This window comes from Trichoderma aggressivum (assembly GCF_033847375.1).
Source record: "Trichoderma aggressivum f. europaeum strain CBS 100526 chromosome Unknown scaffold_002, whole genome shotgun sequence".
NCBI classification, from domain to species: Eukaryota; Fungi; Ascomycota; class Sordariomycetes; order Hypocreales; family Hypocreaceae; genus Trichoderma; species Trichoderma aggressivum.
The window spans coordinates 1,363,261-1,382,475 of NW_026946368.1; the positions used below are offsets into that span (position 1 = coordinate 1,363,261).

Genomic DNA, 19,215 nt, shown 5'->3' on the forward strand with positions numbered 1-19,215 from the left:
ACCCCCCCCCCCCCCCCCCCCCCCCCCCCCCCCCCCCCCCCCCCCCCCCCCCCCCCCCCCCCCCCCCCCCCCCCCCCAGCCAGCCAGCCGTTGGGATGAGATGGGAGGAGATGTGAGTGAGACTGAGAGACTGAGAGATGTCTGATGGATACAGGCGGATAAAAGCAGAGATACGGAACAGATAAAGAGATGGAGAGAGAGACAAGATGTTGATACACGGCAACTCTGTACTCGACTCGTCTGATGGATGCATGGACAAGTTGCCCGAACAAGCAACCCGGAAAGCTGGCACAGGCCTCCATGACCATTTTCGCACACGCAATCACGCACGCACCGGCTGATGACCGTCTGTCTGTCTGCCTGTCTGTATGTACGAGTATGTACATGCATGCACGCACTTGGGAGACAAGGAAAAGAAAAGAAAAGAAAAGGCATTGCCCGTGGATGGTTTCCCGGCTCGGCACTCGCGGACTTGTCTTCTCCGCCCATGCATAAGAGGATTGGGGGTGGATGAGTCCATATGATGCCGAAAGATGTCGAATACATACCTATATTCGCCCATCGCCAAAGCAGCAGTTCGCAAAGTACATGTACAGTAACTCCATTCCCTTCCCAGGCCTGGAAGCCAAGCAGTCGGCCAAGTCTCGCTGCTGCATGGAAGAGTTCAATGGATCAATCAATGTTCAATTCCATCCCCCTACAAGGCAGCACCGATTCACCACCTACAAATGGATGGAAGCCAGGGGGGGCTGTGCTGGGGGGGGGGCTAAAAGGCTCCGTCTAGTGCTAAACAAGCTCCATGCTACAGTGGACAAGCTACTGGAAGCTCGGATTGCCTCCCCTTGGACCGCTTTTTTTTTTTTTTGGCTTGCCGGCTCCTCAACAGCTTTTCCTCGCGTGCCGTGCCCCTCTTTTCTGCTACGAGGATACCTGTCGCTGCCAGCTGAATTGTAGGCACGAGACAAGTAGCCGGCTAGCGATAGCCCCCCCGAAGCGCCCCCGCCCCGGAAACGGCCCAGTGCCCGGCTCGACGGGTGCGTATTCGTAAAGGCCAGGGTCCCAGTTGGGCTTGTACCTACTTGTACCAGTAGCAGCATCGCCAACTTTGTTGAGCTTTGCAGCTTCTACCTACCTCTAGATAGCATGCAGTCAGTCCATGTATGTACATGCCAGTTATGGCTTGCTGGAGGCATCCATGCATGTACTCATACCGATTGATCCATTCATTCTCCGCTTACTCGCACTGCCAAACGGGGTAATTCCAAGGGCCATTCCCACTTGCAATCCTGTGCTGTGCTGTGCTGTGAATGCTACTATTGATCCATTCGCTTTTTGGGTCATGCCACCAAAAGCCTCCTTTCCTCAATGCGCTGCACCGCTTGTTTTCTTTGGGTTCCCGCCTCGTTCTCGTTGCGTATAAGTAACTGCCGACATCGCCATTCCTCTCTCCGCTCTTCTCCCCGAAACTTTTCTCTCTTACTCTCTTACTCTTACTCTCTCTCTCTCTCTCTCTTGCTTTTCCGCATCCACAGCATCCCATTCCATCTCGGCGCATTTCTACTGCCGCCCAGTCCCGACTTGATTGTTGCGTGTGACTCTTTTCCAACATCCATCTACATCCACCACCACCACCGACATACAGACATAACATCTCCCATCATCTTCAAACATCAAACGCCATGTCTCGCGTTACCGCCCCCGTCGCAAAGCTCTCCCGCGCCCTCAGCTCAACCGCCGCCCGCGCCGCAAACCCGCTGCTCGACGCTTCCACTTACAATGCCGGCGCCGTGCTGATGCCAAAGTACGCCGAGCTGCTGCGCAACCGAAGAAGCACCATTGAGCTGTCCGAGGCATGTCATGTCAATCTCACACTCATACTCTTTCCCCCTTCTTCTTCTTCTTCTCTTCAAGACCGCTAACAATTCGATTCAATTCAATTCAGTCCTCTCGAACCCTCACCACAACCCACCGCCCAACCCCCCAGCCCTCCATCGCCAACCGCGCAAAGCCTCTCATGCAGACCTTCTCCAGCTCCGCCTCGCCAGCAACAACGCCCTCCTCCCACCTCGACGCCGCCATCCTCCCCGGCCTCGCCAGCCTCACCTCGTCGGCATCCTTCGCAGACGTCCTCCCTCGCATGCCTCTTCTCCCGGACAACTACGCCGCCGCGCATCCCGCCCCGGCCGCCGACATGCCCGTCTCCATTGCCAGCTCGTCCATCGTCGCGGTCAACCCCGACACGGTCCTTCCCGCGACGCCGCTGTCTTCGTTGAGCGGTGTTTTGGACACCGTTGAGCTCAAGTTTGTGCATGAGACGCCTGCTGCCGTGGCGCACGACGAGAGCCGGAGCCAGGGCATGATTCGGGATATGTGGAAGGGCATGGTTGAGGATGTTTTCGGCTCAAATCAACCCATTCGCAAATCAAACTAAACACCCACTCGTCTTTGCTTTTCAAACCATGTACATTGCATTTTTTCTTTTGCTTGCATGAATCTTTTTCTTTCTTTTTCTTTTTTTAAGAGCTGTTGCTTCATTGAACACATTTGTCATGAAGACAAGCCATCCCAAAAAAGGCATTATGAAAGCCGTGGACAGAGTCAAGAGTCCCCTCGTTATGAAACCGAGATATATATAGGAAATTTTAATCAAAACATCTTCATTGCATCATTGCATTATTTAAACTACCAGTGTCAATTCGCGTTACCCGTTCTGTGATTCATCTTCATCGTAGCTTATTCTCCACGCGCCTAATGGTCAGCTTTCAACATATCAAATCATGAATCGATGCAGCGAAAAAAAACAAGGCCTTATTTTCTTGACAAACTATCGGCGCCGAGTCAATCTAATGCTCGGCGCCGTTATGCTGACTCTCCGGGGGATAGTAGCGCCTATATAACATCATTGCGCACAAAAAAAAAGCGTCGTGGATCAGGTATCGTCTTCTCGTCCCGACAATCCCATCTTGGTCCCCTTTCTCCATCAACTTTGGCTTCACACACACACACATATGATCTCTTTGCTCCACCGTCCTGGAAACTGATCATGCGACCAAACAACCCACAGCCGCCGCATCCATTATTATACACCGCCATCTCGTTCATCGTCTTGATGCCATGTCCGTTTTTACCTCTTCTTGGCTGATGGCCTAGGCTTGCACTCGTCGTTGTTTACGGGATGGAGCATGACCTTGATGGGGTAGTTTTGCGTGTTGTGCTGGAAGCCCTTGCTCCAGTCGTAGCTAATGGCGTAGGCAAAGATGCTTCCAGTCTTGTTGAACGTCGTGGCCGTGATGCTGCCGCCCACGTTGGGGTAGCCCTTGAGACGGTGCTTGGCATCCTTGTCCCAGAAGTGGAACGTGCCGTCCGATCCCGCGGTGCTAAAGGTGCCGTGGACCGGGTGGAAGGAAATGTCGTTGACGGCGTGCACGTTGACCACGTTGTTGACGGCCGGGTCACGGTGGCACTTGAATGAAAAGTTGGATCTGGGCCGAGTTAGGTCGAAGTGCTTCGTCAAAGGTAATCAGGCAAAGACAACGAATGGGTGCTGCAACTTACGAAGAGTCCTTCTCCTCCACATACTGAATAGCGCAACGGCCCTCGATGCTACCGATCGCGAAGCCCGTCGAGTCAGGGAAACAGCTGACGACTCTAGTCTGCCACTTAAGGGGGCTCTGCAGTGTCTTGTAGAACTTCGTGGGGTTTTTGAGGTCGACGACGTTGATGTACCGGTCGGCGGTGCCGACGACGAGCAGGTTCTGCTGCACATCCATGGTGTAGACACGCTCCTGGCATGCCAGGGTGGCGGCAGGCCCTTGCTGGCGGAGATCCCAGTACTTGACCGTCTTGTCCCACGAGCCCGTCACCACCATGGTGCCGCTGCCGCTGTCGAAGAAGCGCACGCTGCGTACGGCCTGGTCGTGTGTTCCGATGACAATGTCTTGCTGGGACGCCAGGTCGCAGACCTTGACGTTTTTGTCTGCACCGGCGGAGGCTACTTTTGTTCCATCCTATTTTGGGGGATGTTGTTAGTAATTGGCAACTTGACTGAATCATGCATGCTCTCTCCATTTGTCGCCGTATCTCTTCTCTTCTTCCCCTCTGCCTCAGACGTCATAATATGCCCTTGCTTACCTTTGAGAAATCACACCCCAAAACAGGCTGGCTGTGCTCAAACGCGTGACGACCCTGGCTCTGCCCATTCTGGGCGATTTCGTAGATGCGGACCTTGTTGTCCCAGCTGGAGATTGCGAGGAAGTCGGGTCCGTTGGCGGCCGGCGAAAAGACGAGGTCCGAGATGCTGTCGGTCGGAGGATTGTCGAGCGCGACGTCCTGCTTCAAGTCGCCCACCGTGGTCGACGCCGCGGCGCTCGCCGCTGCGGAGCCGAACAGGGACATGATGTCGGATATCTAGATCGAGCGTCGCCAAGATGCCAATCTCGATTGTTTTTTTTTTCTTTTTCCGCTCGGACTCGGTATCGAGTTTTTTTCAACCTGGCGCGTAACAGCGCGAGGTCTCCCGTCTCGTGGGTTTCTTCGCCCTTCTTCCTCGCCCTGGATTGAGACGGGCTGAAGGCTTCGGAGATGCTTTCGTTCGTCGCCAATGTGTATCCCCGGCGGCGTCGCGCTTTTGGGATGGAGGATTTATAGGCCAAAAGTTGCAGCTCCAGGCACGAAGGCAGCGACCTAGCATTTCTCAACGCGACGCTCGGATTGGCTCCCCAGCCCACAGGCAGTCAAAAGACACAATCCGATAGCTGCATTGTGTTGTTTTAGTGCATACACCTACTAGGCACTGCTTTGCGCCCCACTAAAAACTCCACCACTAGAAAAAAAAAATCAGAGCTTGATGCATCGAGTTTTTTCTTCTTCTTTTTCTTCATCCCCCTTTGCTCAACAAATCGCCATTCGAAGCTTACAGACGGAGATGCTGCTCGTCAGCGTCTCGTGATATTTCTTTCACGACCCGAGCTTTGGGAGAAAGTCCCCGGACGTCTCCTTTTTCGGAGCATGCGGAAACGCGCCGCCATAGAAGCACTGCGGCTGACCTCCGCGCCTTGGCCCAGCTGAGGCATCTGGCCCTGCCTACTGCTAAATCCGTCTTCGCGAGACATTCTTGCCAACCCTGTTCTTTGCGCCTCTGGCCCCCATGGATGAAGATACGAGTCCGAGCTGGATTGGCTGTGAGGAGCAGGGCCGGTGATGTCGACTGGGGGTGGATGGTAGGTGGACGTTGCGGTGTCACGGCTGCGGTATCGGGTGCAGAGGATTTGTTGTCGAGGTCGATAGTTATGCGATTGCCCGGCGGAAGCTTGGTTACTCGATGGGGCCCATTCTTGATGCAAAGGGGGAACCCGTCAACACCATGACGGTAATCCTGTTTTTTTTTTTTTTTTTACACTCTAAAACTTCGCTGGAAGTTTTTTCATTCTATCTAACTGGATGCCCTTCATGGTGGAGATGGTCAGAAGCTCATATGATGATGACCAATATAGAGTCAAGCACCGAGTCAAGAAAACCTTGCCGTTGTGGATAACAATATTTTCATGTCAACTGATAGGCTTCTGACACTTTACACTTGATGGGGGGCATCTTTGGTTTGTTTATTTTCTTTAGAGATTAGGTAGCTCATGTCTTGGGTCAAGTGATCCAGCCACTTGTTGTGGTTTCTCTACAGACGCGAGGTTTACACCTCGTATTGGCTGATATTGCCAAGCTATAAGAAGCCTCGTAAACTGTGTGATTCGAATAAAGCTGTAGACTACGCCAAGCGACCACAGAGTACGAGTATTCGGCACAGCGCCGAGACACTCCCCCCTGTCGCCAAACCATCATCTGTCAGCTCTCACAAAACTGCCACGAGAGGACAAGAACGAGATTGAGATGAGAGAAATCAAATGTCATCGGTAGAAACCCTGCCAAGCCACCGCGGCCAGCACTGACACGCCAGACTCAACTCGCAACGGCCGCCAAATGGGCGATCGGCTTGAAATTACAACATCTTGGCGCCGTCTCTCTTCTCCCCCCCTAACTAACGCGGGCTAAAGTGTGACAGAAATGCCAGAAGCTTGCCGGAAGCGGCTACGGATTGTAGATCGAGGGGTCAGCTTTCTGCTTCCTGCGCTTTCTTCAATATTTAACCGGCCCTGAGGGCTACAGTGTATAGAATCTCGTTCCGTACGGACTAAGATGCGTGCTGTGGCTATTACAGTGCGAATTGATTATTGTCACATGTATCACTTGAATAGCTCACTCAACAAGTACCCATTTTCTGTTCTACTTCCGGCTCTAGATTTGTTTGTACTTCCGGCACTGCAGTATCTGAGAACGGGATTTTCTTCTCTTTTTTGAAAGCTTATTCTGTAAGATTTTATAGCATCATAATACTCAACTCATCTAATGCAATGTAAATCCTTATTAAACCACAACACCGCAATGCTCTCAAGCTCAAGTAGTCATAAGCGACGAGGTTATACTTGATTCCTAGGCCTTATATCACCAGTTGCAAGGAATTGTATCCATTCCTCAAACGTGTGGTTGATGCGTATCGGGTTGCCTCGCGCATCAAGTGCCCAATTTCTTGTATACATATCCCTATACGGCCATGAATCTTGTCGCACGGTCTTTCCAAATTTCTGGAGGTGGCTATTTTAGTGTTAGCATATCTCCTAGCTGCGAGTAAGTCAAGGAGAACTTGCGTATAATTTAAATATAATAGATATCCGTATTGAATAAAAGAGTTGATGATCGAGAGTATAAGAAGAACTTGGTGCCACGAACATCCTTTTGGCCAGAGGGCAAAGTAGACGATAGCACTAGAGATCATGGTAACATAACTTTGGAAATCAGGATACGCATGATTGTATTCTTTGATGAGTGCCTGCTCGATTTGGAACTTCAGCAGTGATTATAGGACAGCTTGATAATGTCTTACCTCAACGTCGCTCCCATAGTACTCTGGCAAGAAGTAACTCAGCTGCCTTGCAACAAACGTCCAGTAAACAACCTCCCACCGCCAGCCTTGAAACTTGGGCCCAACCCAGATGAAGCTCAAGATGGATGGGCCCCAGCTTGGAAAGCTGGACACCAATAGCCCGTAGATGATGTCCCAAGCTGAGTGGAGATTAATCTTCTCTTTGCTGAAGTAGACAACGCAAATGCTAGTGGTGCCAATGACGTAAACGTGTGCGAAGGCAGTTAAGATTGAGGAGAAGAGGTAGAGTCGGGCGTAGATGGGGATAATTAACAAAAGTGCAATGCGCACCATGTCGCGGAAGGCGGTGTGGGAACGAAGCGGCGTTGTGCCAAGTATCGGGACTGTCCTTGCAGTAGAGAAGTCAGGCATCTCAGCTGGTGTGGAAGCCATCTTTGACGTTCATCAATAGAGGACGTGGTATGGCTCGCTATCTCAGCTCTGGGCTTGCAGCTTGGTTCTTCTAGGTTTCTTAACATCGCCAGTATGGCAGATGCGGGGTTGCTTCACTTCAACTCCAGACTGTTGGTCACTTCGACTCGAGGTACTGATCCGTCTGGCAGCCTTGCATAAAAGTACACGCCACGGCGGCTACAAGGCTGAAGAGGGTGTCCAAGAGTGGAATATATCCCTCAGGGGCGAATCATTCGCTTGAACAGTCTCGGTCATGTAGGTTGAATGAGTAGAAAATTTGTTTTTCGGGATCATGTTTCGTTTCTTTGTCGAGTTCATGCAAGAATCCGGGCAGCTTTCAAGTTCAACTTTGTGGTCGCAGTAGAATTAGGGATTGCTAGTAGAGGCACTCATTACGACAGCAGGCCCAAGGAGTCATCTTGGTATACGAGCGGGTGCTGAATCTCTACACGTAATGAATGTGAACGGAGGTGAGAGCTCCGGCGCACCATCGACCTATCCTGATGTTCTTGGATGGAATTGAGTAAGAGCATACGGGGCCGGACCCGAAACATGGTGAAGTATGCCTGTATTCGAAGCAGTGTAGTTTGAGGGTCAAATCACTGCAGCCAACTACGACTTGAGCGATTCCAAATGGACCTGCACGACTCGAATTAGAAAACCAAGTGGCATTCATGCCTTAGAAAGAAGGTTACGGCACACTTATACTACGAATCCGTTTCCGGGCGACGTTTATGTGTAGGGGAAGAAGGCAATACACAGCTGGCTGCGAGATACACTGTACCAGCCACAGTGCGCCACACACTAGTCCGTGCGGAAAGAGATTCTAAACTAATAAAACCGGACGCTTATTTCGGGTTTCGCTATAAGGTGGCCATGCTGTTAGTCGTGGTACCTGGTCTGGCATCCTACGAGAAATGTCTCTAGAGCACGAAACCCTGTCAACTTCGCCCAACATTTCATTCGGTCAATCGTCCTTGTCCGTGGGCTTGGCTTGGCTTTCTCGTCGTAGCATCAAGCATCCATGGCAATTTGTCAATCAGAAGCAAGCATGGCTCTCCCCCCCTCACTTTAACAAAATAAAAGCAGCAAATCGCCGCTCACGCCCACCCTCCACGAAAGAATCCTTCCAGCTGCCCAGCTTTCCACCAAAAAGTGCGCCACTATGCAACCCAAACGCAGCAAGCAAACGGTGCCTGAATCTTGTCCCCTAGCTGCTTTTCTTCCTTCTGCCACCCCCCTAGTCAGTTCTACCTCTCAACCCTTCCCGATAGCGGGTTTCACTTCACCCTGCCTCTTTTTTTTTTTTCGCGGTTAAAATGGCTGCATACGCGGGAAATATTGGATGGCTTGACGGGCTCCTTAGCTCAGTTTTTGGAGGAACTAGGTCTGTGATGGGCCAGTGAGCTAAAAAGCTCCCCAGCTTGGTTCGAACGGTGGTTTAGGCCCCCCCTTGTTTGCGTTGGGGGTGACATCGCGCATCGTGAGTGGAAGACCGGGTCGAGTCAAGTATGGGGGAAGAGAGAGATGTATTTCGTCCTTGGGGGGGGGGGGACCCTTCCTTTGAGATTGGCCGGCTTTCTGTGTGATGTATACCGTGTGATCCCGTAACAAGTTTTCCCCGTCTCAAGCAAAAACCTCTCTTTTTTCTTCTCCTTTTGTCCCCCATTGCAGAGCGAGTTCTCTCTCTCTCTCCGATCTTGTACTCGTAAACCAGACCCGCGTTTCCGAGAATGAAGGCCCTCGTCCACATCCTCGTCTTCTTCTTCGCGGCCCTCGCGGCTTGCACGTCGTCCACCACCGGCAACATCACGGCTCTCCTCGACAGCCTCCCCAAGTGCTCCATCAACTGCATCGTCGACGGCGTTGCCCAAGACGGCTGCACGCTGACAGATCTCTCCTGCGGATGCTCCAAGATCAATGAGCTCACGAAAATCGTGTCGCCGTGCCTCGCCAAGGCAAACTGCTCGCTCGAAGACATGACTCGTATGATGCTCCCCCTTCCCCTTTGGTCAACTCTCTGTAATATCATTGCATCGTGTTTTTTTTTCTTTTTTGCCCTAACACTTGATTTGTTATAAACAAAAACAGAAGCAGCGTCGACCGTCGTCCAGTTCTGCGAATCTGCCGGGTTTCTCGTCAACAACACGTCGAATGATCCGGCTTCCACCACAGGCGCAGCGCCGGCAGCAACCACCACGTCAGGCGCCGGCCGATTTTCGGACGAAATCGGGTTGGCGTACGCTGCCATTGGCGTCTTGTTGACGATGATGGTCTTGTAAAACGGGAAGTTGCTGTAATTGTATCTCAGTGGGTTAGGAACGGAAATGGGGGGAAAAGGCAAATCGAAACGCTGGCAAGTTCAAAATAACGCTCTTCAGGTAGAGCCATTGCATTTGCTCAGCACATGTTTGTATTGTACAACAATTGGCGGCTGTTTTCATGACAAGACTTGGCGTGTAAAGGAAAACAGCTAAGCAGGAAACATATCTTATCATTCCAGGTTCTCTAGTAACAGCTGAAGAGCAGTTCTAGTCTAGTGTATCGTGTCATTATATCATCAAAGCATCTTTTCCCTCAAAGTTTTCCCCAAACGCACTTGGGCTGTATCAAGGTCTAAACATTAAAAGAAGAAAGGGGGGGGACCAAAAAGGAATTTGGAGGCGTCGCGGGTGTAGTTTGATTTCGTCGTCGAAAGGGGCTGTTAGCCAGGTCCGAATCTGGCCAGGGCACCATAGTTGCCGCCATCAAAGGTACCGTGAAGTCCGTCCAGGGCGTGGAACTGCGAGGCCAGTTTCATGCCTTCGCGGCGCTGAGCCTCGACACGGCGCCAGTCCCAATCGCCATCATCTGTCAGGTTGACATCGCTGAGGTCTGCCGATTCGTCGCCCAGAAAGTTCTCGCCACTCTGCCATCCACCAGGCCGAGGAGGCAGCAAGCGGGCACCTGAAAGCACGATGGCGGGGTGAACGGTGAAGCGGCCGACCTTGAAGACGTACTTGCTCATGGCGGTGGCATGAATCTTCTTCTCCCAGCCGCTGGTGGCATCCTTGTGGTCTCTGGTCCGGACGCGCCGGAAGTTGGGGTCCAGCCACTCGGTAGGTCTGGCGACGCCCTTGGGCATGAAGTAGCTGATGATGTAGAGCCACTTGCGGTCCCAGCAAGCCACGCGGCTCCAGATCTCGTAGGACTGATATGGTGAAATCTCGCGCTTGAAGCTGCACATGACGGAGCCCAGGGCAATGGCAAAGTTGCCCTTGACAGGCTGGCCAGTGCGCGGGTCAAGGACGAGCCTCGTCTTGAGGTTGTTGGACATGCTGCGGATGGGGTCCCGCAGCAGGTAGGCGCAGAGGTGTGTTCGTGAAACGTCGAGGTCGGCGAAGTAGGTGGAGTTTGACTTGTGGAGGTTGTAGTCGATCTCGAGCAGAGCCGCCTTGGTGTCGGAGATCATGGGCTTGAAGAGGGCACGGGGCCCGAGCTTTTGCGATTTGCGGAAGACCATGTGGTAGAGCATGGCATAGAAGATGCGATACTATCGATGGAGCTCGGCGGTCAGTCAGGATCCAGCCTCGGGGTTGAGAAGAGAGTCACGTACAGTCCACGCCAGCGGAAGCGTCTTCCAGTTGAAGACGATGAACAGCAGCAGCAGCACCCGCGATGTTCGGCCCGGGCCCGTCAGAAACGACTGCACCAGGGCAGGCCAGTTGATGCGCCAGGCAGCGTAGCCCATCGATCCCACGGCGACGGAGATGATGGGGATGGTCAAGGCGAACCCGCCGATCCTGGAGGACGACATGGCTCGCTCGTGCTGGCGGCCACGCATGTCCCCTTTGCGCGAGTCGGGATTTGGTGCAGCCTTCGAATTGTGTTGAGGCGCGCGCATCAGATCAGGTTCGCGATCGATGACACTCTTGTGCCGAAAGGCGGTGCGGGACACTGAGGTGGTCACTGGGGGGGTCGGGCAGCAGCAACAGCAACAGCAGTGACGCTCTAACAGCGACGCTTCTAGCAGTGCATCCAGCGGGCTCAAGTATTTCGAAAATCGCCCAAGCGCGCAACCGTGAAAAAAACAAATATCGGGGTGAAATCCAGTGTTCGCGCGTGGCTGGAATGCGACAAAGAGGCGCATGCACAAACGGGAGAGCTTGCGATCTGTATAACGGTGCAAGGTGGGCGAAAATCCAGGAACCGAGCCTTTTTTTTGAATGCAGGGGTTTGGCGCGGGCTTTTCGCTCGGCTCGGGGTCCGTTAGTGTAGTTTTTTTTTTTTTTTCCCGGTCAGCAGCAAGCAAACGAGCCGAGGTTCGCGTGAGGAGGGAGGGATGAGATTTTGAGGCTGATAAGACGAAAAAGCATATGTATATCGATGTGTGATGACGTGGATTTAACTGCGAGGAGATGGAGATGAGAAGAATTGGAAAAGATACAGGGAAAAGGAGAAAAGAAGAAGAAGAAATTATTAGAGAATAAAAAGGGTCTTTTTTGCTATTCGAGAAACCCCCAAGACAATCCATGGCATGGCAGTGGCCTGTGCCTGCATGTTCCCTCATGCTCAGGAACCCGCACGCGCCTGTGAAACTGCATCATGCAAAACCCCGTGCCAGTAGCCGATCGCAACTGCGTCAGCAAAGAGGGGCTTGAAGCCTCATGTTGGTAACTTGCATGAGACAAGATGGACATGAATCGACATGGCTGGCTGGGCGTTGATTACTGTGGCAGCACCTCTTTGGGCACGCATCGCCCAACAACCACCAGCAGGCGCCTGGCATTAACCTCTCCTTTGTTTCGCATCACGGCCCCCTTTTCTCCTCTCAGGGTAATTGGTCGAGCGGGCATTTAAAGCCTAGGTTACTCTATATCGAAACCCTTTCTATCATTCCCGACTCCCTTCGCATAAAGGGCTGCCAGCGAAGCCCTCCTTTCCACGGCCGGGCGAGTAAGCGGCCGCCATGTGTATCCACTACGGCACGTCTACAGTACAGGAGAGCTTCAAAGGTTCACCATGTTGGCGGCAGTTGATGCGCGATAAGCAATCCATCGGACTCATGTCGGTGGACACCAATTGATTGCCAACATAATCGAGTCTAAAGAGAACTTGTCGATGCTATTGCAGGGCTGTTTGTATCGACACAGCCAAGGCCACCCAAAATAATCCATCCCCGTTGCACCAACTCGGATCAAGTACCACTCCATGAAACAAAACAGGCGCATGAAAATAGCACGTGGAAAAAGCAGGTACCCCATCATAATCTCGGCATGAGATAAACGACCAGCCATCTTGGTCTTGTCCGGCATGTCCAGAGGAGCGTCGCCAAGCCACTTAGTTCCGGTCATGTCGGGCCCGCAGTTTCGGATCCGGACTTGCTTCGCGGCGCCTGCTCCGTCCCTTAGGTACTTGAACACAGCACCCCAATCTGGCTCACTTCATACACCGAGAGGCATTCGAACGTAAGAGAAATTCTAAATTCGTGATTTACACGCCGCTGGAGGATTCACTTAATGGTTTAGCCAAAGCTCACTAGAGCCTTTGCGCAGCCCCTAACCTATAAACGAGAACGAGCATGTGGATCAACAGCGTCGACCGTCAAACGGTAACCCATTTATTACCCCAGCACGCCGGTTCAAAATAATTATAGCAAATGAAGATGGGAACTATATTTATCATCAACACCGCTTAAAGTAGTCGTAAAGTTCTCCCGCTGGGGAAAAAGTATCCATTGCCAAAGGGGTCATGTCATCTGAGCAGAAGCCGTCCTTGTGCTTTCGGTATAGGTACCTAGGTATATAAAGGATGTGGTAGACTGCACTTGGTAAGTTGTTCTGTACGCCATAGCTTGACAACATGTCTCATGTCTTATTACACACATCAACTCTTCACTCACATTTGGAAAGATCCAATAGCCACGAGGGCATCTCAGATGACCCCCTCATTGCATTTTCAAAGGACATTGGGTTTGAGCGGGCTTCTGAAGCCAGCTTCACCTGGGACTTCAAAGTCTCCCCCTTGACTCTCATGGAATACATCGCTCAGGTTGTCTGCTGGCAACGGCTCTGCATGCTTGAAGACGCTGGATATAGCTTCAGTAGCTCTGACTACTGGCAGAAGCATATCCTCTGCTGGGACGTCCAGGCTGAAAACTGGGGTGGTGAAATGGCTGTGGGTTTTGATGGGGCAGGTCAGAAGATGTATGACTTGCTGTCTCTGAAGCGTGATATTGATCTAGAATCTGAAGCGTATAAACAGGCATCTGAACTGGTGTGGAGACTCTTGGCCAAATCCAGCATGCAGAAGATTACCCATGGCAAGAACTTGACACATTCTGTACATCTTGGGCATCTGTGGGATGAGAATCCGGGCAAGGACTGCGAAGAAGGGACGTTTGGAGAGCTGCTGAGGTATGGGACTGTGAGGCGCAGGAAGACAAGGGAGACTATTGTGCGCAAGGAGGCAACTAAAGCGAAGGTGTTACTTAAGTAGGGTGTTCTTGAGCCGTGAAAGGCGGGAAACAAGAAGTTTAGGGAAATGAGTACGGTGACATAAATGTAGACAAGATGTGAATGAAAAGAATCTTGGATAAACTGTGGTGAAATTTTGAATACCATCTAATCAGTTCTGACTATATTTCTGATCTGGATTGGTCCACCAAAAATAGCAACACCTTTTGTTACTCTTTGAGAGATCTCAGGTAACCTCAAAGTTGGCTTTCATGTTTGTTTGGAGACTCTATGACTTCACTTTTGATGGTTCTCTAAAGTTGATGCGATATTAATGCGAAATTTAAGCAGGCAATACGTGCCATTGCGGCTCGTTTGTAGAAGATCTTTTAACAATCTGGTTTTATAGATGTTTAGTTGAGGGATTCGAGTGACCAATTAGCTTTACAGATGCCATCAAGATCTATTACCATGTTTTGCTTGACTACATGGGGTCTTGAGTCCCTTTTCGATTGCCTTTCACATCGGTGTTAGAGAGCTGAAGTGATGAGAACAAATCACAGCTACTTTATACAAGAGACAACAACGGAACATTCCACGAGTGGCAGGAAGAATTCTAGAGGCTCTGCGAGAAAGTGAGCATCAAATCTAGCTGCACACGTAAGTCTAGCGCTCGATTCGGCTTGTCAGCTCCACTCATATCCACTGAAGCCCTGGAAAATACAACCAGACGCGCGTCCCGTAAGGCAGTCCCGTAAGGCAGTTGATCCAATAAGTATCAAGATAAACGAGTCTTTCAACATGGCCAAAGACCCCCCACGATATTCTGGTTGATTACTCAACAGTCTGGGTTAAACAATGCTTTGCACTGCCTGAAAGTGGCATTCGAAAATACGAGCAACTGTCAAGAAGCTAGTAAGCTGAGATGGAGCTGGTTGGTTGTGACAACAATACGAGAAATCTTTGAGACTCTCTTTAAAAGAGTTGAAAACAATCAGAGTTTGTTGTTTGCCCGTGTGTATAAGTGGTGATTTTGTATCGAATAGCGGCAACTTTTTAAGCTTCATCTACCTCTTCGCTTGAACGCCAAGTCTCATATTGACATACAGCAAATAAGCATATCATCACGCTTTGGCTGTATGCCGCCTAACCGTAAAGTTATTACGTACGCGTATCCGGGGTTAAAGTTGACAAATTAACTCCAAAATCTGTATGCAACATGACATGAAGGACCTATTTTTAAAAACAATTATACGGGTACCTTTGCCGGGAAGGATACGTGGACTTGGACATGACAGGGACTCCTGGCTGCCATTGGGTCCACTTTGAAGAGTTTCGACTCGTTGACCCAGATGAAGTATTTATCTCTGAATAAGGGTTGCTTATGGCCGGGCTCTTCCATATTTGTCTTTGGCTTTTGGATCTTTGTTTTCTGTCTTCTTTGTGTCACTCGTTCATCTCAGCCATCAAACGGGGGGGACAAGACCATCCCGCCGACATGGCATTCCTCTCCAAATCCCTTTCGATAAGTGTTCAACCACGGGGACTGAGGGTTAAACCACGATCTTTACTCTTATCCGCTATCATACTCTTCGCTTGTATATGGACGCTGTTGGCACTCAGGCCTACTCCAGCTCGAGAGCGAGTTGTGGACGCGATTCAACTCCGTGTCAAATACCCCTTGACGTATAGACATGTTCACAGCTTTGAAAAGGGCAAAGGAGGAGGTAATGCAGACTTTAATGTCAGCATCTAAAGCTCTTTCAAACGCTTAGATGTAAATCTCATGTATTGGCAAGCAGACTAAATTAACAAACTGTTGTTAGCATGGTATATCCCCCCAGAATGGATTGACGCAAACCAATCACCGCCAAAGACGATCATTGAAGCGGCTCAGTTGGCTTCCAAAGTCGCCAAATCGAATCCCGAGCGAAACGTTCCATTCTCGAATATCCCCCTTTTGGTCCATCAAAAATGGGATACTACTAGACTAAACGGCACAAAGGAGATGATTGTTTCCTACATCGAAGATTGGCTGGTGGCTTCCATCTCACCCCCTTCTGGAATGCGCCGGATGGCGTATTTTCTTTGGGACAACGAAGGCGTTTTGTCATTGATTAAGGAGTATGAGAAGGATTTGACGACTGATTTTATCGAAGTATTTTCCCCGGTGGAGAAGGTTGATATTTTCCGGATAATAGCTTGCAAATGGTTTGGTGGCATTGTAAGTCCTTGATTCCGGCAACATCGTGGTATTTACTTGTTAGAATACTAATTGGTGGGATTAGTACGGTGATGTTGATACAAAACCTCTTCAACATCCATCTACATGGATTGACACAGCCGATGTCTCCGAATGGGCTGATGAGACGACTGGGAAAAGATATGGTTTGGACAACACCGTATTAACACGTCTGAGCCAAAGCCACGAACAGTCGCAGCCAGTTAATGCAATCTGGGGGATCGAATGCGATGCGGATCCGAATACGGATGACCACTGGCGCTGGGCGTACACTTATCCCGTTCAGCTCACAAACTGGGCATTTGCGTCCGCTCCGAAGCAGCCTATCCTCCAGTATTTCCTGGACCGTATAGTTGAGAAAGCGCAAGAAGCCAGGGATAGAGCCCGGAATACGCCGGGTGTCGACAGTGTCTCTGACTTGCATTACGACCCAGTCGTACGAACCGGACCGGTGGCTGTTACGGAGGCTACCAGTTGGTGGTTGGAAGAGAAGGATGGTTTGAGATGGAATGCTCTAACTGGACGAGAAGATGGTGGAAAGACAAAACTAGTCGGTGATGTGATCATTCTTCCTATAACCGGATTCAGGTATGGTTTTACTTCAAACTTTTGATATACAGGTTGGGTTATATGCTAACATGCTTCTACTTTAGTCCGACACAAGAGAAATACAGCAGAATGGGTGAAAAACCTTGGGACGACCCCGAAGCTAGACTTGCCCATACAGCCATGGGCTCATGGCATCACACGAATCTCATAGTAGAATATGGCAAATTCTGCCGCACTTGGTTTGGCTTGTGTAAGGATTGGCAAAAGATGTGGTAATGGGATCGTGCGCAATGGGATGGTCTCTCTATGAAATACGACGGTCTATTAGCGAATGTTTTTTTTTTTTTTTTCATAAAGCGTACTCTATGATAATACTAATAAATTTGCAAACATCTGCTGGGTAGCATACCTACTTCAACCATACTGATTGCTCATTTTCACTACTCAATATTAAGAGACCTGCTTGGCATTAAAACCGGCTCCATTTCAAGGAGCAGTTTCATATTACCTGAGGTAGCTAACACTTGTTATGCTGCCGTATTCGCAGTCGAAGTAGAAGAAGAGAATTGGAAAGTTTTCAAAGCGAAGTAGTACTCAACAGCCTCTACCACTACAGTTCTGCCGATTGTCAAAATATCATCTCAAAAAAAGTAGCCAAATTTACGCAATCAGTAGTTTCTGGAGCCGATTATAGACAGTTGTATTTTTAGTTTTGCAGTATATATGCAAGGCAATCTCTTTCCTTTTGCCACGCTTCTTTTGGGAATGACTTGGGACAAGTTACAAACCGGACACGCCTAAACTGCCTCGACGCTTTCGTCTCTCATAACTAGCATAGTGATACACTCGAATAATCTGTTAGTCTTCCATCGCCCCCTACAAGTTGTCCCTCGGTACATACTTGTGGTGCCTTTCCTGGGGCCGCCTGCAGATTGGCGCACCCCTCTTCTCTGGTTCGAAAGGGAGGCGTTCCCCGACTTTGGGATGGCGAATATTGGGACTTTGCCGAAGGGGCTCTAATACTTGGATACTGACTTGATCATTAGATGGGGATTCCCTGATACTCATCGTATCCGAGCGCGAGGTTCATGTTCTCTGTTTATAGTTGTTAGCCAAACCAGATCTGCATTTGTTCCTTGTTGTTCTTCAAAAAAACTTACGCAAGCATTGGGTCGCAGCGCCCTTGTTGAGGTTGTCAATCGTGGCGCAAACCACGACACGCTTGCCGGTCTTGTCGACAGCGAACCCGCCAATCTCGACATGGTGCTTGTTCTGGATCGACTTGACAAGCGGAGGCTCGCCAACAATCTTTACGAGCTTTTCACCGGCATATCGGTCTTGGTAGATCTGAAGGATATCTCGAGAAGTCATCGTCTTGTTCAAGGGGATGTTAATGGTCAGGTGAATGCCGCTGAACCAGGAGGCGCTATATTATTGTCAGTCTCTAGACACGAAGAGGAAAAGGGGATAAACTGACACATGCGGCATAAATGCTACCGGCACACCACCAAGTTGATGACTGATTTCTCGCTCGTGGATATGTCCAGTCAAGCTGTCTGTTGAAAGTTAGCTTTCTCCTGGTTTGTGGCCGAGTTCTATCACTTACAAGGAATCAGGTTATCACGGAGAAGGTTGACATCGTTCTTGGGCGAGGGCTTTGTGCCTGCACCACTGTAGCCCGACGCTCCAAAAACGTTGACAGGTCCTCCCACATGCTCCAAAAGAGGCGCGAGGGCCAATTGCGAGCCGGTAGCGTAACAGCCAGGGTTGCTGATTCTCGTCGCTTGTGCAATCGTGCCTCGCTTCTGCAATTCAGGCAATCCGTAGCTCCACGAGTCATCGAATCGGTAGTCGGCGGAAAGATCAACGATCAAGCTGGAACTCTGGTCGAGAGCCTGTACAAAAGGCTGGCAGACGCCATTGGGAAGAGCCATGACCCAGCAATCGACTTTGCCATCCTTATCCAGCTGAGCGACGTCCTCGGCCGACAGGTTCTCATATACGATGTTGCGCTTGGTATATCCTTTGAGCTCCTGGCCGGCGAGTTCTCGCGAAGACACATGTCGAAGGTCGATGAGGGGGTGGTCGTTGAAGAGGTCGATCAGGGCTTGGCCAGTGTAGCCGCGGGCTCCAATGAGGCCAATGCGGGACGGCGTCTCGTTGGAGGCGTTCTTCTTGCCCAGGGGCGGGTTTGGGTTTGTGGTGGCAGCGTATGACAGACGCGCCGTGGAAGACAGAGATCGAGCGATGCTGGTGTTTCGACCGAGGGAGATTTTGGGCATCGGCGCGACGGTGATGGAGGCCGCTCGGGGGGCAGCGCGACGGGCGCCGATGCGCACCGCCCTGGAAGTAGCAGCGAGCATGATTGCAGTGAACAGCGAGCGCAATGCAATTGATCGCTAGAGTGGGAGAGCAGGTTGGATGAGAGGTGGTGAAGGATGTTGTTTGTTAACCGTCGATAGAAGATTGAATGGAACTGCATGTGGGGTGGATCTGATAATTTTGAGTTGTGTCTGGCTAGCGGCGGCCGAGATCGGGCTGGTAGTGACGCATCTCTAATTGAGTTTCTGCCCTGGTTGATTCATGGATGCTAAGAACGGAATGCT

At 50.7% G+C, this 19,215-nt stretch overlaps 8 protein-coding genes across 8 annotated transcripts; 4 read left to right on the forward strand and 4 right to left on the reverse strand.

The window, feature by feature from the left end:
* Positions 1 to 1,679: 1,679 nt before the first annotated feature.
* On the forward strand, positions 1,680 to 2,431 carry Triagg1_781 (uncharacterized protein; the record flags this gene model as incomplete). Its single annotated transcript, XM_062894985.1, has 2 exons — positions 1,680 to 1,859; positions 1,943 to 2,431. 2 exons carry the CDS (start codon positions 1,680 to 1,682, stop codon positions 2,429 to 2,431), a joined length of 669 nt encoding a protein of 222 aa, XP_062760005.1.
* A 693-nt stretch (positions 2,432 to 3,124) lies between these two features.
* Positions 3,125 to 4,395, reverse strand: Triagg1_782 (uncharacterized protein; the record flags this gene model as incomplete). The annotated part of the gene is made up of 3 exons (XM_062894996.1): positions 3,125 to 3,482; positions 3,556 to 4,007; positions 4,132 to 4,395. 3 exons carry the CDS (start codon positions 4,393 to 4,395, stop codon positions 3,125 to 3,127), a joined length of 1,074 nt encoding a protein of 357 aa, XP_062760006.1.
* A 2,196-nt stretch (positions 4,396 to 6,591) lies between these two features.
* Positions 6,592 to 7,363, reverse strand: Triagg1_783 (uncharacterized protein; the record flags this gene model as incomplete). The annotated part of the gene is made up of 2 exons (XM_062895007.1): positions 6,592 to 6,642; positions 6,932 to 7,363. The coding sequence occupies 2 exons, from the start codon at positions 7,361 to 7,363 to the stop codon at positions 6,592 to 6,594; spliced, it is 483 nt and encodes a 160-aa protein (XP_062760007.1).
* A 1,754-nt stretch (positions 7,364 to 9,117) lies between these two features.
* On the forward strand, positions 9,118 to 9,666 carry Triagg1_784 (uncharacterized protein; the record flags this gene model as incomplete). The annotated part of the gene is made up of 2 exons (XM_062895019.1): positions 9,118 to 9,370; positions 9,476 to 9,666. 2 exons carry the CDS (start codon positions 9,118 to 9,120, stop codon positions 9,664 to 9,666), a joined length of 444 nt encoding a protein of 147 aa, XP_062760008.1.
* Positions 9,667 to 10,088: 422 nt separating this feature from the next.
* On the reverse strand, positions 10,089 to 11,267 carry Triagg1_785 (uncharacterized protein; the record flags this gene model as incomplete). The annotated part of the gene is made up of 2 exons (XM_062895030.1): positions 10,089 to 10,916; positions 10,980 to 11,267. 2 exons carry the CDS (start codon positions 11,265 to 11,267, stop codon positions 10,089 to 10,091), a joined length of 1,116 nt encoding a protein of 371 aa, XP_062760009.1.
* A 1,958-nt stretch (positions 11,268 to 13,225) lies between these two features.
* Positions 13,226 to 13,861, forward strand: Triagg1_786 (uncharacterized protein; the record flags this gene model as incomplete). The annotated part of the gene is made up of 1 exon (XM_062895041.1): positions 13,226 to 13,861. The coding sequence occupies one exon, from the start codon at positions 13,226 to 13,228 to the stop codon at positions 13,859 to 13,861; it is 636 nt and encodes a 211-aa protein (XP_062760010.1).
* A 1,559-nt stretch (positions 13,862 to 15,420) lies between these two features.
* On the forward strand, positions 15,421 to 17,200 carry Triagg1_787 (uncharacterized protein; the record flags this gene model as incomplete). The annotated part of the gene is made up of 5 exons (XM_062895052.1): positions 15,421 to 15,487; positions 15,645 to 16,042; positions 16,107 to 16,648; positions 16,714 to 16,859; positions 17,157 to 17,200. The coding sequence occupies 5 exons, from the start codon at positions 15,421 to 15,423 to the stop codon at positions 17,198 to 17,200; spliced, it is 1,197 nt and encodes a 398-aa protein (XP_062760011.1).
* Positions 17,201 to 17,651: 451 nt separating this feature from the next.
* Triagg1_788 (uncharacterized protein) lies at positions 17,652 to 18,972 on the reverse strand (the record flags this gene model as incomplete). The annotated part of the gene is made up of 4 exons (XM_062895063.1): positions 17,652 to 17,704; positions 17,770 to 18,035; positions 18,087 to 18,165; positions 18,216 to 18,972. The coding sequence occupies 4 exons, from the start codon at positions 18,970 to 18,972 to the stop codon at positions 17,652 to 17,654; spliced, it is 1,155 nt and encodes a 384-aa protein (XP_062760012.1).
* Between the last annotated feature and the right edge of the window lie 243 nt (positions 18,973 to 19,215).